This window comes from Diaphorina citri, unplaced genomic scaffold, assembly GCF_000475195.1.
Source record: "Diaphorina citri unplaced genomic scaffold, Diaci psyllid genome assembly version 1.1 scaffold1820, whole genome shotgun sequence".
Taxonomy (NCBI): domain Eukaryota; kingdom Metazoa; phylum Arthropoda; class Insecta; order Hemiptera; family Psyllidae; genus Diaphorina; species Diaphorina citri.
This window is the reverse complement of record NW_007379246.1, coordinates 1,759-20,284: the sequence shown is the minus strand read 5'-3', so window position 1 is coordinate 20,284 and position 18,526 is coordinate 1,759. Positions and strand designations below refer to the sequence as shown.

Here is an 18,526-nt window from a genome sequence, read left to right as displayed (position 1 = left end):
TGTCAAATATGTATTATGTAGTTAAATAATGTTTACTTTGCAAATTAGGGTTCATGAAGGCTAGTGATGAATTGGTAAACGTGCAAAAAAGCGTCGATCGACATCGGCTGGCGCTGGAACCCATATAGAATAGGTGAGATCAAAGGATTTTAGTTGAAGAAAAAAGTTTATAGTGTTGACGTGTTTCGGCCGTTGTCGCTCGACATGAAATTAGGGTTCATGAAGGCTAGTGATGAATTGGTAAACGTGCAAAAAAGCGTCGATCGACATCGGCTGGCGCTGGAACCCATATAGAGTAGGTGAGATCAAAGGATTTTAGTTGAAGAAAAAAGTTTATAGTGTTGACGTGTTTCGGCCGTTGTCGCTCGACATTGTAACTTACCTACGTCGGCTACTCATACGCATACATCGACTTGCCATGCGTGACCACAATAGGTTTGGGTCGGGCTTTAAAAATCATCTTCCTTCTAATCACCGCTAAGATTTCATACTCGACTGAACTTGACTGGGATCTGTTTAGATTTAGATCAGCTTTACTTGAGCTTGCAATTGTAGATGGATCAACGTTGGGGTTGCTGAGAACTTTTTGCATCACAGCTAACGGTTTGTCCAGTGTCTGGACCTTTCCGTGTATAACATGGTGGCCTATGATGAGGACTGGGGTGCCATTTTTCTGGGGAACAAATAAAAATGTGAGTACCTAATGTAAGTAAAAAAAAAAAAAAAAAAAAAAAAAAAAAAAAAAATCTGGCCCCCCACAAAAATTTATATCTTTGGGGCCCACAACAATAAATCCCCGATTCCAAAAATCACATTAGAAAAATTTCTGTATGTATGTACCCTGATGTCTCGCTGTCTGGTTACGCTAAATAGACCTTTTGGTTGTCCTCTTTTCACCCAAAAACGCGCTCGACCGATTTTGATGGAATTTTTTTTGTGGTTGTTTAAAAAAGGTTACTTCGGGTGAACATAGGCTACTTCAACATTGTCAGCATTCCATCCTGATTCAAAAATGGCGGCCGGGTTCAGAAGGAGTTATGCCTATTATGCTGCACTGTGGGACATGTCAAGGAGCGCGTAGCGCGACCGTGTGTGTGGTGATGGGCGCGTGTGTGTGTGAAAGTGATGGGGTACGTGGTGTTGTATATGTGTGTGGTTGGTGTGGATGGGGTGTGGTGTGTGGTTGATGTGCTGAGTATGGGTGTAGGTGTGTGTGGTGAGGTGGTGGGTGGGTGGGTGTGTGATGGTGGTATGTGAGTGTGTTGATGTGGGGTCGTGCTGGTGTGTGTTTGTTGTTGGCTGTGTGGTGCGTCCCGGTCAAAGGGACGGGTCAACATGTATTTTACTATGTAACGAATCTTTTTACTCCTTGTCTAACCTATAGGACACTTGCATCACTACAATTATATTTTGTGGCAACCATTGAGCTTACACCATTACCTAGTCTGGTAATGCAGATGATTGTGGCTTCGAATCCCAACCACAGAAATGTGTCTTTTGTTGACTTCAAAATATGATGGCTCTACACCCCATTTTATCAACAAAACATATAAAATAGGTAGGTACCTACCTACCTACCTGCTTACTTGCTCTCAACTGAAACAAATTTTGGCCAGTCTGATATTTGAAATCAATACTTCAGTGCAGCTTGATAGGAAGTATTTTGTTCATAAATAAATAGGCCTTAAGAATTAGGTGGTGACAGATAAAGCCACAGTAATTAATCTCACCCAGTACTTACCTACTAATCTTGTTTTTTTTTTTTTTTTTTTAGCTAAGCAGTCTTTGTGATTTCTGTTACTCACTTGGATATGTAGATCTCCCACAAATTTGTTTTCCATTCTGGTGTTTGATCTTGATTCCAAGTTTCCTTGAAGTTCAACGAGGCCCCATTCTGGCATTCCCTCTTCATTTTTGCTGAAATAACATGAGAACATACAGAATTAAGAGGTCAATTTACAATTACAAGTTTTAATAATGAGGTTCTCACTTGGGTCAGCCACTCACTATCAGGTAGACCTGATGACAGGTAGGTACACCTGATCAGGTCTACCTGATAGTGCAAGTGCTCATCAGGTGTACCTGATAGTGTAAGTGCTCATCAGGTGTAAGTACCTGTCAGGTCTAATAGTGAGTGCCTGGCCTTACCTAACAGCGGAGAGAATGGCAACTTTGGAACTTTTGTTTCTTGGAATTGGCACAAGCATAGGAATGGCACTCATTGAGAATAGAATTCCCTTTAGGGATGAGTTTTTTTTTTATTTATTTATTTATTTATTTACAATATAAACGGTTACCCTTTACTATCTAATACAAATCAACAACCTAACTATCAAAAACGGAAAATAACTTCCCTTTAGGGTTGAGCTATTCATTATTTTAGGGCAAATTAACTTTTTTTCTTGTGCTGCCTTGGTCAGGGGGCCCCAGGCCCTCCCCTCAAACAGCCAGGAAAGTGTATCCGTATACCCATGTGCTCAGTTTCCATTGTTTCAATGTGGGTCTATGTCAAGTGTATTGTTACAGGTAGGTAAAGTATGTGTGTTACATGTAGCCTGGGTCCATGTGAGAGAAATTCTACAAATACCATCTCCATGTTTGAACACAATGCTACTGAATTTCTTCCTTTGCATTCTCACTCTCAATGACATTTATATGGTCCAAATAAAGGTCCATGCCAAATTTGGTGCTTTCCTGACGAAATGCAGCTTTTTTGACGTTAGGCCACCGACTATATTGGGAAGGAGTACGAATTGTTTTTACTTTCTATTTGCCTTCAGCCAGGAAAGTGTATCCGTATACCCATGTGCTCAGTTTCCATTGTTTCAATGTGGGTCTATGTCAAGTGTATTGTTACAGGTAGGTAAGTATGTGTGTTACATGTAGCCTGGGTCCATGTGAGAGAAATTCTGCAAATACCATCTCCATGTTTGAAAACAATGCTACTGAATTTCTTCCTTTGCATTCTCACTCTCAATGACACGTGTAGTGGTCACTGTGCTCATCTTGCATGTGGGAGACCCAGGTTTGATTCCCAGCAGGGTCAAAAAATTTGCATCATGCAAATGATCGATTCTGTGACTGGCTATTGTGGGGTCCAGTCAGCCTCATGAGGAAAACGAGTAGGTAGCTATGTATTATAAATGCATGTAGCAACAGGTGCTAGCATCGTAGGCAAACATTGGGTGTTGTGATTGTTGGGATAGGTAGGTATTCAGATAATCCTACAATGCTGCAGTGAGCACCAAAAATTGTGAAATAACAATACAGAGAAATCACATTTGTTTAATTATTTTGTAAAAATTCAACATTAGGACAGTAATCCCAAACGTAAATCCCAAAGTCACTCAGGTTAACCTACACCAAGCAGGGCGAACGATAAAATGGGTCCAAACACCACTTCCCAAAGCGCCGGCACTTATTCTATAAATTAGATATGTATGATGTACCTATAGATGTAGAGATAGATAGGTACTATGTACCTATATCAAAGCAATATTTGAAAGTGGTGTACCTAAGTACTTGGTGTAGACCTAAAACTAATAAAAAATACCTACATCCTTTCCTCAGAGAATAACATGCAAATTTTGAATAGGGAGGGGGAGGATTGAGAATTCCAAATGTTAAGAAGAACTTGTGGAACACACACACACACAAGTTTAATCAAATTGGAAAAGTTTTCTTTTTTAACTTGTGGAACACACACACACACACACACACACACACACACACACAAGTTTAATCAAATTGGAAAAGTTTTCTTTTTTCTACCTTCTGGTCGGCTCGTGACTGGTGCTAGAAAATGCTCCAATACACTACAGTCGAAGTCGATTGAAGTCGAATTTGTTGGAATGGAAAAAAAAAGTTTACACCTAGTGTGGACGTATTGTAAAGAACACAATCGCAAAAGTAGGTAAGGAAAGTAATCAGCCTGCAATCGGTAGGAAGGTAACAATTTGGAGATAGCTAGTCGAGCTAGGTATTTCCTTTTTCTTCACGGTACCAAATTTTGTATGTGCGCCGTGTAACTCTCTACATATGCAATCTGCAAAACACAATAAAGTTTTCCTAAACCTCTACTAAAGCCACAGCCACCACAGAAAAAATGTTTATTCGTAGGTTTGTAGGTATGTTTGCATCAATTGCCTCAATATTGTAACACATGTCTCCCCCTCCCCCTTCCGAATGGATATTAGGAACGTCATAACTTTTTCAAGACGTAACGTTCTTACTGGAACAGGGGCCTCACAACTATACCTATGTGAGGCCCCTGTTCCAGTATCCTGGGACTGTAGGTAAACTTAGGAAAAAAAAATATAGGGTTGCTAATTCATAAACTCTAGAGATGTCTTACCTTGGCTTTGGATGGGTCAGCTCTTCAATACCTATTGTTTGGAACTTTGGAAGAGGCTTCACACTCAGCACCTCGAAATATGTAGTCATTAACACAGAAAGATTTTTCGAATTTCGAAAACCTACACCTTGGACAGACATAACATCTCACACGACTCTTGACTGCCCCTTTCCCTCAAAGGGGAAAAATCTGTCAGAGCGAGTTGGTGGCTCGTGACTGAAGAGTTGATGACTTCAGATCTCGAAGAATGTAATGCTCTGAGATTCCGGTATGTAATTACTATAAATTTATCAATTATTATTATACAACGGAATTACCCCTTCAGTACTATCCGCAAGATACAATCTGACACTAATCCAACGGACATGGCAGTTGTCCGGCATTCGTACTGTGTCAGGAGACGCGCGGACAATCAGTTAATTGACGTAATCTCAGTCTGACGCGACGTCAGTGCGTTGATAAGTCTATTTCAACATGAAACATAGCGTCAGATTGGTTTGGAAGTAAAAGTTGACAAGTCTCCTATAAATTTTCCAGGGGACAAAAAGGCTAAATTCCTTTAGGTCTGTACCAGGCTGAACCTATTTAAGAATTTGGCTCTGGCGCAAATACCTCTAAATAGGTATTTCATGATTGCATACCCTCCTAATCATAACTCTCAATATTTGGTGATGGATTGCTTTGAATTATATTACTCTTTTCTTGGTAAGGAGAACCCTCTTCCTCGCCTTTCCCCGTGTTCAGACGGGATCGGCGCTTTTTCTAAGCCTCTCAATCAGCCCTAAATAGGGTGACTGCTTTTGGCTGATATTTGGTTTTGGCCACTTTTTGTTTTGGCTAAGAGGGACTATATCCCTTGTAAATTTAACGGCTATGCCTAATCTAATCAGTATGGCTGTGGATCCTATAGGATTCCTAGTTCCTGAGTAATGAACAGTCAGCATGGAAGTAAACAGATCTAAGGCGCGATGATACACATTGCAGAGATTTCATTACCATGAAAGCTCTCAAGGTCGAATTTAACCCCGTCTTAGCCTATAGGTATACTCGTACATGGGTAGTGTTGGTCCCTTGTACCAAACCAATCCCTATAGGTACATAGAACAGCTACTAGTTTTAAACCTCTTCCAACACTTAATGTATTTCACTTTATTGTGGTTCTCTTGATTCTGAAAAGACTAAGCTAAGGCCCAAACATGACACGGATCTGAAAGGGACACGAGACTCCAATGGGCTAATCTCCTAATCACAAGTGACCTTGAGCATAAGTGATAACAGAGATAACACCGAAGATCCCCAGCCAGTCACAATTCACACGTACCTACCTCATCCTCAATCCCTCACGGTTTCACGCCTATTAGAATCCTAACACTCACAAGGTAAACTGGCAGGCACTACCGTGGTACCTATACAGTAGGTACAGGTATATCTACAGGTAGGTACCGGATCTCATGGTGATTCCAGTGTATTTACACTGTGTAATTGCAATGATGCATATTAGGGAGTGTATTGTGTACTGGTTGAATACGGAATCCAGTGCTAACTGATGAGGTGATGGAGAGCCTTAGCCTGCACATATATATTAGTCAGAAACTCGAGTGTCTCGCTTGATTTGGACAGATGGCCTTCTGGGACATCACATGCTACTGGCTGTTTCAAGATACCGTCTCACTCAGGCTGGGGATGCTGTGCTGCTATAGAAGTCCCGATGAAAACGCGAGACAAAGGAGCCTTGACCAATGATAGTAGGGCTGCCTCTCATATGAAGGAACAAATCCGAATAACTATGAAGCAAACTTTGGAATCGTATAAATCGGGATGCCAAGTTTCAGAATCGGTGCAAAAGTACCCAGTAGTAAAATATTGTAAAATCAGCCTTGACATGACCTTGGCCCTTGGCAGTTAAAGGGCTCCCTCTCACATGCAAAAAGAAATCCTACTACTCTACCCTACATTATCTCCATACATTCTGAAGAGAATGGCACTCATCATTCTGTCAACAATCCCACAAATGGATATACGCCAATCTATGAATCACCCATGACAATAGCATGTCACATACGCACTACATAGCATGCTCTCTCATGTGAATATTAATTACATGTTTATCTCATCATTCTGTCAACAATCCCACAAATGGATATACGCCAATCTATGAATCACCCATGACAATAGCATGTCACATACGCACTACATATAGCATGCTCTCTCATGTGAATATTAATTACATGTTTACTGCATGCAAAAATTATTTAGATTGCAATGAGTATCAATCAGTTCCCATTAAGGAAGACAGTTGAGCGCTCTAATTAATATTCCATGGGGAATACAGGACAGCTGTTGTTTTCTCGATGGAAATAATAATTGATTTAATAACAACCAATGAAAAACATCCGCAGAATGAGATTTCATTGTCAGAGGACTATTGGTTACCGGTAATTATACCTATTATATAAAAGCAGAGAAGTTAGCCCTCCGATCTCGACAATCCTTTAACACTCCCACTGCAACGTGCCTCGATATATCCTTGTTTGACATAACTCACTAAGAATAGACTCTTGGAGTGGAAGGTAACCACTATTAGCCGAGCTGTTCAGTTGTTTACGCCTAGGTAGGTAATTATCTAACGCCTAATCTTTGTAGTTCATTTACTATGTGATCGAATTCTCCAAAAGTGTGGAGATAAAATTAGCCTGGATCGGATTTAACAGGTTAGGTCTTCTCACCGTCTACTCGTTGACAAACTACCAATCCGGGGCGGCCATTCTAGGAACTAGCCAACAGATTTCACGACAATACTGAAGAATAATAAACGATAGACGCCCAGAAAACATTCAAGTTACAAGCACAGTTGTTAATGAATGATATACCTGGTAGACCTCAAAGCATACCTAAAGAGAAGGCTCAGGAGCTGGGAGCTGGCGTGTTAACCTTGATTTCACGACAATACTGAAGAATAATAAACGATAGACGCCCAGAAAACATTCAAGTTACAAGCACAGTTGTTAATGAATGATATACCAAGTAGACCTCAAAGCATACCTAAAGAGAGGGCTCAGGAGCTGGTGTGTTAACCTGAGATCCCCGGGTTAACATGAAGTCAGTTAAGAGTAGCAGAAATCAAACTACAGAGTCTCAACCGTTGTATCCTCCCAAGCTTTGGACTTTATACATCAGCGTATGCAATGAAATATCTACCAAGGGGTCTTGGGGTCTTCGAACTCGAATTTGTATCCTCTCAACCAATAGAATGCTAAAGTGAAGTTCGGAATTTTTCACGTGTTTTCATTTGACATTCTGAGTTTAATGAATACTGAACCGGTGCCGGTGTTGAGTGGTGGAGTGATAAATATCTACCAAGGGGTCTTGGGGTCTTCGAACTCGAATTTGTATCCTCTCAACCAATAGAATGCTAAAGTGAAGTTCGGAATTTTTCACGTTTTTTCATTTGACATTCTGAGTTTAATGAATACTGAACCGGTACCGCTATCAAATAACCTGTCTGCTAGTGTTCCGTATGTTACGTACCGTTTTTATCCTTCTTCCCATTTTCTTCAACTTCTTCTTTCTCAATTTCTCTTCTTTCCTACTTCTCACATTGTCATCCACCCAAAACCATTGAAATGGAAAATAACAGAAGCATATTGGAACGCATGATCAACAGTAGGATTGATATTGAAAGCAGAAATATTGATTAGGTAGGTATTTTTTGACCACAATAATAGTAGTAGCCTACTGCTGGAGTAAAGGGACTTTTCAGTCCTAAGCGAGCAGTATAAATAAGCACTATTATTATAAACTTGGACATGATCATCATGCCACACTCAGACGGCTTCCGCTACTAATAAAATGAATTTTAAAAATTGCCGCCGGGACAGCTATCTCACGTCGTCCGAGCTCATCTCAGCCCTGTTCATAAACACAGCCTGAAGTTGTTTACAATAAAATTTTCTTACATGTGTTTTCTCATAAGAATTTTTTTCGACAGTAAAGTTATAGGTATCAATGGAGCAGTTGCAGTTGGGTAAAAATTATGAATAAAAGGTCGATTCCTATGTAAAAAGTTGTGAAAAATCCAAATCTGCAGTCAAAACTCCAAAAAAGTCATTTTAAAAGGTCGAAAATTCAATTTTCATTTGCCGGTTCTAATGAAAAAGTTTGAAGAGTTGTGACGTCAGATTTCAAGAAATGATGCGCAGAAACGTATACGCACAAACACATTAATGTGTTACCTGCGCTCGGGAAAGTTGATGTGACGTCATCGCCTTCAGGAGCGTATGCCGTGACGTCAGATTTCAAGATTTACCGGTATTTTTTAAGTTGATTTATCTCGGGCTCTAGAAGTCGTAGGAGAGAAAAAAAAAAAATCCCTAGTTCCTCATTTTTTCAGCTCTTTGACTTTGAAACATCACCCAAGGAAGCGCAACTGTTCCATTGAGGGGCGCGCAGCAAGAAGGGCAAATGTAGCAAAATCGCGTTTTCGGGAAATCGCATTTAAAGTTTTTCCTACTAATAATTACTAATTTTTTTTTGCTGTGTGAGAACAAAATTCCGCGTCGAATAAGCCTGTACCTATACGCAAAAAGGGCAAAAGTCGACTTTTGACCTTCTTGCTGCACGCCCCTCAATTTATTTATTCCTCATTTTTGGCAAGAATAAGTAGTAAAGAAAGTGCACCTTTCCTGTTTCGTCCTTACAATTTTTCACAAGAGTGAATTGAAATTAGGTCTTCCAATAGTCCTTACTCCTTACTACCGGTGTCAAAATGTGTAAGTAAGTCATGACGTCTGACTTAGGTTGGCTGTAGAGGTTGGCGAAGATCATGATGGGGAATATTTAGTAGATACTAATCCAGATGGAATTGTATTAGCACTCCAAATTGGACTCGGAGACTATATACATTGGGATAACTATCTGAAGATCATCGTTTGTTACTGGATGGACACTAGTTTCCGAGAATAATTTTATTCAGAAGTTGGTTTATCGTAGTAATACCGAAAGATGTTATTAAGGGTCTGCTATCAGTATATAATCTGGAGACTATATACATTGGGATAACTATCTGAAGATCATCGTTTGTTACTGGATGGACACTAGTTTCCGAGAATAATTTTATTCAGAAGTTGCTTTATCGTAGTAATACCGAAAGATGGTATTAAGGGTCTGCTATCAGTAATCTGGATTTTTTTTTCCTGAATTTTACAGATTATTGAATCCTCAAACGTGGTGCTTGTTGCTGCGAACCGAATTTTTCCACCAAATTCCTTAACAACCAAACCTACACAGACAACAAACGCAGGTATCGGTTTCCGAATGCTGGAGATGTAAGATCAGACGCAGTTGAGTAGTTTCGTTAATCATTGACTTAATTTAATCATTTCATGTTTGAAAGAGTTGCGTGCTAACGGATAAACAGATAACCAACTGTTTTTAGACACATAGTCACAATTCACACGTACCTACCTCATCCTCAATCCCTCACGGTTTCACGCCTATTAGAATCCTAACACTCACAAGGTAAACTGGCAGGCACTACCGTGGTACCTATACAGTAGGTACAGGTATATCTACAGGTAGGTACCGGATCTCATGGTGATTCCAGTGTATTTACACTGTGTAATTGCAATGATGCATATTAGGGAGTGTATTGTGTACTGGTTGAATACGGAATCCAGTGCTAACTGATGAGGTGATGGAGAGCCTTAGCCTGCACATATATATTAGTCAGAAACTCGAGTGTCTCGCTTGATTTGGACAGATGGCCTTCTGGGACATCACATGCTACTGGCTGTTTCAAGATACCGTCTCACTCAGGCTCTTGGGGATGCTGTGCTGCTAGAAGTCCCGATGAAAACGCGAGACATAAGAGCCTTGACCAATGATAGTAGGGCTGCCTCTCATATGAAGGAACAAATCCGAATAATTATGAAGCAAACTTTGGAATCGTATAAATCGGGATGCCAAGTTTCAGAATCGGTGCAAAAGTACCCAGTAGTAAAATATTGTAAAATCAGCCTTGACATGACCTTGGCCCTTGGCAGTTAAAGGGCTCCCTCTCACATGCAAAAAGAAATCCTACTACACTACCCTACATTATCTCCATACATTCTGAAGAGAATGGCACTCATCATTCTGTCAACAATCCCACAAATGGATATACGCCAATCTATGAATCACCCATGACAATAGCATGTCACATACGCACTACATAGCATGCTCTCTCATGTGAATATTAATTACATGTTTATTGCATGCAAAAATTATTTAGATTGCAATGAGTATCAATCAGTTCCCATTAAGGAAGACAGTTGAGCGCTCTAATTAATATTCCATGGGGAATACAGGACAGCTGTTGTTTTCTCGATGGAAATAATAATTGATTTAATAACAACCAATGAAAAACATCCGCAGAATGAGATTTCATTGTCAGAGGACTATTGCGTCGTCCACTGGACCAGCTCTAAAGGTTAGGTGGTAGAGAACGCCTCTGACGTTTACCTTCCTCACGTGATGTGTACCTTCCACTGAAGAGTCCATTATGATCAGAAACCTACAAGGCGAATGACCACATATCATAAAATAACTAAAACATATTTTGGAAGTAGGTAAAATCCTAACAGAACCATTTTCACTTACCTTTTGAACATGAAAAATCCAAAATTTGGTGAATCAATTGATCCAACGAAGATTAATCCGATAACTGTCTGAAACAAGAATCAAAAATATCCACGTCAAAAAGAATGCCAAAAAGTGAAAACAATACCTACCTACTCTATGGATTTAGCGAAAGAAGAAAATTGCAATTTCCATTGGAACACATGAGTTAAGCAACCATCTGCCGGACACCAGGTGCACCACAGGTTCTTGAAAACAATTGAGTAAATAAATGTAAATAATCTAGCAATTCTAACATCCATTCCAATAAATGATCGTCGATATACGTTTTCTAGACTGGAACTTATTGAGGTAGGATAAAAGGGACAGAAAGGAAACGGGGGGGGGGGAATACAATAAGGAAATCTTCTGTGGATTAGGTTAGGTATCCCAATGTATCAGACCCACCCTTTTCTGCCATCTACGAGAAAGCATCTCTTTAGAATGAATTTTCCCGGACTCAGTAATTCCATTCCACCGGTGGGATACCAACTGCAGTCCCCTGATCCCTTTGATTATGAATGCAATGTCTTAACCACTGTACAACTGGGACTGCTTTCCTCTAGTAAAATAATGAGAATTTTGAAGCTCTGTGGAAAGTAATGGAATTTAAATTCTCCTGTAATGAGGTTGGTATTACTTTCCATCATCTTAGCTTAACCTTTTACAGGTCAAAATGGACTGAAACCCAACTATTAAAGTAAAATTTGAATATTTGGAGACATTGGAGAGGATTTGTGGCATGCAAAATTAAAACCATTAACAATTTACCAATTAGTGACAACTATTTTTTCCTCTAGGTATCCATCAAAGTTTGAAACAAATAGGTACCCCTTTTAGCCACTGATACGAAATGTTTACTATCACATTGTCACTGTCAAATGTTTAAAAATAATATTTTTTGTTTATACCTATCTACGCGAAAGGAGTAATAGAGCAACGCACAACCGTACTCTATGACTTCTGGTGATACTTTTAGTAAAGATTAGCAAAATTTCCAATGACTTTACCTTAATTTGGAACGTCAGGTAGGAATGGTTTAAGGATTACAATCCTCTCCCTCCCACTATATTTCATTTACCTTTCTACTTTTTTTACTTTCTATTACTACAGTATAGCGGAGCTATACTAGTAATGAAAGTATTGCAATCGGTCCAAATTTTCAAAATCGGGAAATGGGTGGAAATATCCGTTTTGGGGTCCCCTGATTCCAAAAAAGTGGTTTTTAGCCCATGGTCTGTACGTAACGTACGTACGTACGTAACGTACGTACGTACGTAACGTACGTACGGATTTTTTTTTTTTTTTTTTTTTTTCCTGTCTCTTCTTCTTTTTGTGCTGCTTCTTCTTCTTCTTCTTTATTTATTTTAGAAAATAAAACTGCTGCAGACTTGAGCTGGGAGACAATACGATTATACGAAAGGTTATTCCCCTCGAAAAGTCCCTTAGAGATTACTCCAAGAGTCCAAGACATACCAACTCGGAATGTACAAAACTCTGCAGAAGACAAGAAAAAGTGAATCCTCTTTAGTAGGCATATAAAATTAATCATAGTGCCTCCAACAGGCATACCTACTGCATAGAAACCACATCGCACTCCAGTACCCACCATCCCACCAATGTCAGTTAGGTGTACTAGGACAACCTGACCTCATTACTACTATACTATTAGTAGCAGTAGATATCTTACTAGTATTGAACATCGCGCTAGGCAGGTACCAAGTCAAGATCATCTTTGTCAAGGTGTTACGCGTGCTATGAACATCTCTACTAGGTTACTATGTATAAACTATGGTAAACTACTTATGCTACTAAATACTAATATAGTCATAGTAAATACCATTAAAGTCATTGGTACCAAATACCATTATAGTAATATTAGTATTTAATACTAGACCTGGGCTATTGTCTGATAATGGACATTTATGGAACACCATGATATGTACATGGGTGACATTGAACTTAGGTAGGTATTATACCCATGTTCAAAGATGCATTGGTGAACACAATACACAGAAAAGAGTGTTTACTACAGCTGATGATACTATTGACACAGCATGAGAAGGAACTCTCACATAAGTAAACAACGTCATTGAAAACACTCTCAATCTTCTGGGATACTACGAACGGATTGATCAAAACGTGTCAAGAGTACATTGGGAATGTACTTATCAAGGATGCAACAATAAAAGTGTTGATTTTTATGACCCAAATTTTGCGTGAAAATATTTTTTCTGTGATTCTGATCATTATTTTTCCAAGGATTGATGAATTTTTTAACTCAATAATTTTATTCCATTAGTCGAATTCAAATTTGTCTTGAATAAATTTTCACTTTTCCTTCAATATGTTTACACTTTCCTTTACATTTCGTAGTCACTCCTGCGTTACTAATGTGTCTAAAAACAGTTGGTTATCTGTTTAACCGTTAGCACGCAACTCTTTCAAACATGAAATGATTAAATTAAGTCAATGATTAACGAAACTACTCAACTGCGTCTGATCTTACATCTCCAGCATTCGGAAACCGATACCTGCGTTTGTTGTCTGTGTAGGTTTGGTTGTTAAGGAATTTGGTGGAAAAATTCGGTTCGCAGCAACAAGCACCACGTTTGAGGATTCAATAATCTGTAAAATTCAGGAAAAAAAATCCAGATTATATACTGATAGCAGACCCTTAATAACATCTTTCGGTATTACTACGATAAACCAACTTCTGAATAAAATTATTCTCGGAAACTAGTGTCCATCCAGTAACAAACGATGATCTTCAGATAGTTATCCCAATGTATATAGTCGTACAACCCTCTCGACGTGACTTTAGTGTTCTATTGGGACTGGCCTCAACCAAAAGCTGCTGGCAATGAAAACGTTTTGAAAAGCCAAGTGTAAAGCGGATATTGATCATAGTACTAGATAGTAGATACCCCAATGTCAATAGTACTACTTCATTTTAAAAAGCCGGATATGTAAAACTGATCGTGTGCCTGTATGTACTACTATTTCACATCACGACCCTTGTGTCCTTGCAATCCAATTTAATCGGGACTTAATGTAGGTACGAAACATGAACAATGATGAATAGCCTCGGAACTAGAGATGTGTAAAAAGTGGTAAGTTGTAAAAAAGCTACTCTTTTTTCAGCGGACCTGAACATGTAAATCACTCTTCAACTCCGTATCCCTAAAGGTACCCACAGGGAGTTGAGATCTAAATTATTGACCATGTACTCCATGTAGTCAACTGAAGAGTGAAGTTCCTTTTTATAATAACTCACTATTTACACATCTCTGCTCCGAACTTCTGATCACACACATTCAATATCAAACCCAGCAAACCCTTATTCAATATTGAACATCATGTGAAAAGAAAATACAAAAACACACTCCTCCATTTTCCGAGTTTCCCATGTTGGGAAAAAAGCAGTCCAAATAATATCAATACAAATAATGTGATGGTTGTAGATAAAACTTGTCATGGTGGAACTGAATGCAGTTGAATAGAATGTAAATGTATGCAACCCAGGCAGGGTTCTAGAGACAGATTTGTCCCCCACAGGCACCAGAGAGCCAGAGTAGGTACCCTTGTTCTTGTAGCTTTACGTTTTGAAATATTACCTACTGCTTCTGAATCCTCAAGATCCTAGATTCCATATTTCCAGTAGGTACATCCATCTCCTATGGAAATCCAATTTTATCTTGCTCTCATCCAAATCGTTTCTGGGACTTCAATACCAAAGTCAATAAACTTCCAACCTCTATTTCCTTCATGGATTATTCCCTTGTGTTTCGAATAGATGTGCTTATCAACAAATTTGAGCAGCCGAGGACACATTTCCATATTCTTGGATTTCATGACAAAGACTTATAACTTTCAGAAGAAAGCTTTTATTTCTACACCATCGCTACACTCACTGATCTGTTACACTGTGTAATTGCAATGATGCATATTAGGGAGTGTATTGTGTACTGGTTGAATACGGAATCCAGTGCTAACTGATGAGGTGATGAGAGCCTTAGCCTGCACATATATATTAATCCGAAACTCGAGTGTCTCGCTTGATTTGAACAGATGGCCTTCTGGGACATCACATGCTACTGGCTGTTTCAAGATACCGTCTCACTCAGGCTCTTGGGGATGCTGTGCTGCTAGAAGTCCCGATGAAAACGCGAGACATAAGAGCCTTGACCATTACACTGTGTAATTGCAATGATGCATATTAGGGAGTGTATTGTGTACTGGTTGAATACGGAATCCAGTGCTAACTGATGAGGTGATGGAGAGCCTTAGCCTGCACATATATATTAGTCAGAAACTCGAGTGTCTCGCTTGATTTGGACAGATGGCCTTCTGGGACATCACATGCTACTGGCTGTTTCAAGATACCGTCTCACTCAGGCTGGGGATGCTGTGCTGCTATAGAAGTCCCGATGAAAACGCGAGACAAAGGAGCCTTGACCAATGATAGTAGGGCTGCCTCTCATATGAAGGAACAAATCCGAATAACTTCATGACAAAGACTTATAACTTTCAGAAGAAAGCTTTTATTTCTACACCATCGCTACACTCACTGCTCTGGTAACTTATCATAGGTATTCGTTATTCGAGGGACGTGTACCTTGAGTATGTCTCCTCCATGATATCGGCCCTGGTAACCTCTGTACACAGAAATCATTGGGCTGCATCTAATGAAATGATTAATTGAATTGAAGGAAATTAGTTCTGGCCTGGTGGCTTTGATATATTTGTGTCATTGTTGTTAGCTGTTAACAAGGTGACAAGTGACAACACTGGCCTGCGCTTGGATTTGGTAACCACAAGGCGACCCGAGCCTCTGTGGTTTAAGACAATGACTTCTTGATTCCACTTTGCAGGACGATTCAAATGACAAACCTCCAATGTTAAGTTGGTGGTTGATGGGTGACCGAGAGACATGTCAAGGTTTCTAGATGACTTGCCAATATCCGATGATCACTCGTGCAGACACTTGGACTTGGTACTGAGAGGAATAAAGTTTTGTAGAGGACAGAGAAAGAACGCTGATAAACATTGGCCACAACATGGACCAGATTACAACCAATGGTGCTCATTACACAATGAAAAGTGTGATGTTTGCTCCCAGGAACAGACCACTGACCTGTGTAGGTACTCCACGACCTCTAGTCCCTGCATGCGTGCTTGCAAAGTTCAATAACCAATAACATCTTCTCAATAAAAACCAACAGTTCAAAACTTGATTTTCGTCGAGAGAAAGAAAAAAATCATTTTATTACAGCGAGAAGAAACCGACTAGCCCTCAGGTGAAACTAGTTAGGTGTGGCCTTGACCCAAGGAATTCTGCCGGGAACTGGATGACTTGTGGTTTAAGACAATGACTTCTTGATTCCACTTTGCAGGACGATTCAAATGACAAACCTCCAATGTTAAGTTGGTGGTTGATGGGTGACCATGTCTCTCGTCAAGGTTTCTAGATGACTTGCCAATATCCGATGATCACTCGTGCAGACACTTGGACTTGGTACTGAGAGGAATAAAGTTTTGTAGAGGACAGAGAAAGAACGCTGATAAACATTGGCCATTCGATCGTGGTTAAAGAATACCTATGTACCTACCTAATTTGTTTAATATTCAGTTTATTATTATTCTTGATTTTATTGTGAAATTGAAGAAGGTTTTTTTTTTTTTTTTTTTTTCCAACTGGCAATTATTTGCACATTGTGTGCATAGCATAATATGTGAATATTGTGAATACTCCGAGTCCAATTTGGAGTGCTAATACAATTCCATCTGAATTACTATCTACAGCCAACCTAAGTCAGACGTCATGACTTAATTACTTACACATTTTGACACAGGTAGGACTATTTATTGGAAGACCTAATTTCAATTCACTCTTGTGAAAAATTGTAAGGACGAAACAGGAAAGGTGCACTTTTTTTACTGTCGAAAATTCAATGTACCGCGAATCCAAGCAAGCGCCATCTTGTGACGTCATCACTTTTTCAGTCCATGACCATTGTGTGTTGGCGCAAAAAATTCAAAAATTGATAAAAGGAAATTATTGAAATTGGAAATTTCATTTTGGAGAATTTTAAGTGAAAAGGACGTACCTATTAGAACGAATTTATTTTAAAATTGCTGTTCCTTTTGTTTTTGAGTGAAAAAGTTCTTCCCAATTTTTTCTTTGCCTAATCAAGAAAGTGGTAGATAGTTAAATTCCATACCTACTAATTTAATACAGCAGGACAAAGCAAGTGACAGATAAAGATAAAGTACAGTTACCTACCTCAAATTGTTCAAAGGTTCAGACCAGTACAAGAAGAACTATGCAAATACCAATCAAATTGTAAGTTTTACCTCGAAACTGATAGTTAATTAAGGGCTATACCTACCTAGGTACCTACCAAACTGATAGTTAAGGACTATACCTAGTATGTATGTATGTACGTACTACAGGTTTAAATGGGAAAAAGTAGAAAGTTGTGAACAGAATATCTCAAGAACGGTTTGTCCTAGAGCGATGAAATTTGGTATGCTATCCCGGTATGGTCCAAGGAAGCGACTGTAACAATTTGGTAAAAATTGGATAATCACCCATCCAGATATTAACCAAAGTATTTGTTGCTTAACCCTCATTTCGTGGAAAATGTTGAAAATGTTGTGAACAAAATATCTCAAGAACGGTTTGTCGTAGAGAAATGAAATTTGGTATGCTATCCCGGTATGGTCCAAGGACGCGACTGTAACAGTTTGGTAAAAATCGGATAGTCACCCATCCTGGTATTAACCAAAGTCATTGTTGCTTGACCCTTATTTCGTATAAACGGTAAGAGACATCGAAAACATTTGGTCATTTGGATGTGAATATTCTAATCAATGTGATTTTTTACGCCGAATCGAATGGTGCTACTTTTAGTACTGTTTGACTTACGGTTGAGAAGTTGCGGGTTCGATACTTCCCTGTGTCGACAAATTTCCCTTTTATTCGTGAATCGTTACCAAATAAGCAAGTGAATAGTTGATCCCATGTGATTTTTCACGCGGAATCGAATGGTGCTACTTTTAGCACTCTCTGACTTAGAGTTGAGAAGTTGCGGGTTCGATACTCAAATGTAATAGAAAGTCGTGTGATGTTCACACCAGATTTTTTTATTTTCTTCTATCTTCCTGTTTTACATTACGAGTTTTCTCGTTGAATTTAATGATTTCCTAGGAAACATTTCAAAATCCGATAAAAAAGAGACAATTTGACATTTTTTTCTTTTTTTTCCTGTCTCTTCTTCTTTTTGTGCTTCTTCTTCGTCTTTATTTATTTTAGAAATAAAACTGCTGCAGACTTGAGCTGGGAGACAATACGATTATACGAAAGGTTATTCCCCTCGAAAAGTCCCTTAGAGATTACTCCAAGACATACCAACTCGGAATATACAAAACTCTGCAGAAGACAAGGAAATGTGAATCCTCTTTAGTAGGCATATAAAATTAATCATAGTTCCTCCAACAGGCATAAAACTGCTG

The 18,526-nt window shown here is 39.1% G+C and overlaps 1 protein-coding gene across 1 annotated transcript; it reads right to left on the bottom strand.

Annotated features, from left to right (window-relative positions):
* Positions 1 to 275: 275 nt before the first annotated feature.
* LOC103517354 (chromosome transmission fidelity protein 8 homolog) lies at positions 276 to 1,922 on the bottom strand. The gene is made up of 2 exons (XM_017447427.2): positions 1,806 to 1,922; positions 276 to 673 (listed from the first exon to the last, which is right to left on the bottom strand). The coding sequence occupies exons 1-2, from the start codon at positions 1,899 to 1,901 to the stop codon at positions 392 to 394; spliced, it is 378 nt and encodes a 125-aa protein (XP_017302916.1). The 5' UTR covers positions 1,902 to 1,922; the 3' UTR covers positions 276 to 391.
* Between the last annotated feature and the right edge of the window lie 16,604 nt (positions 1,923 to 18,526).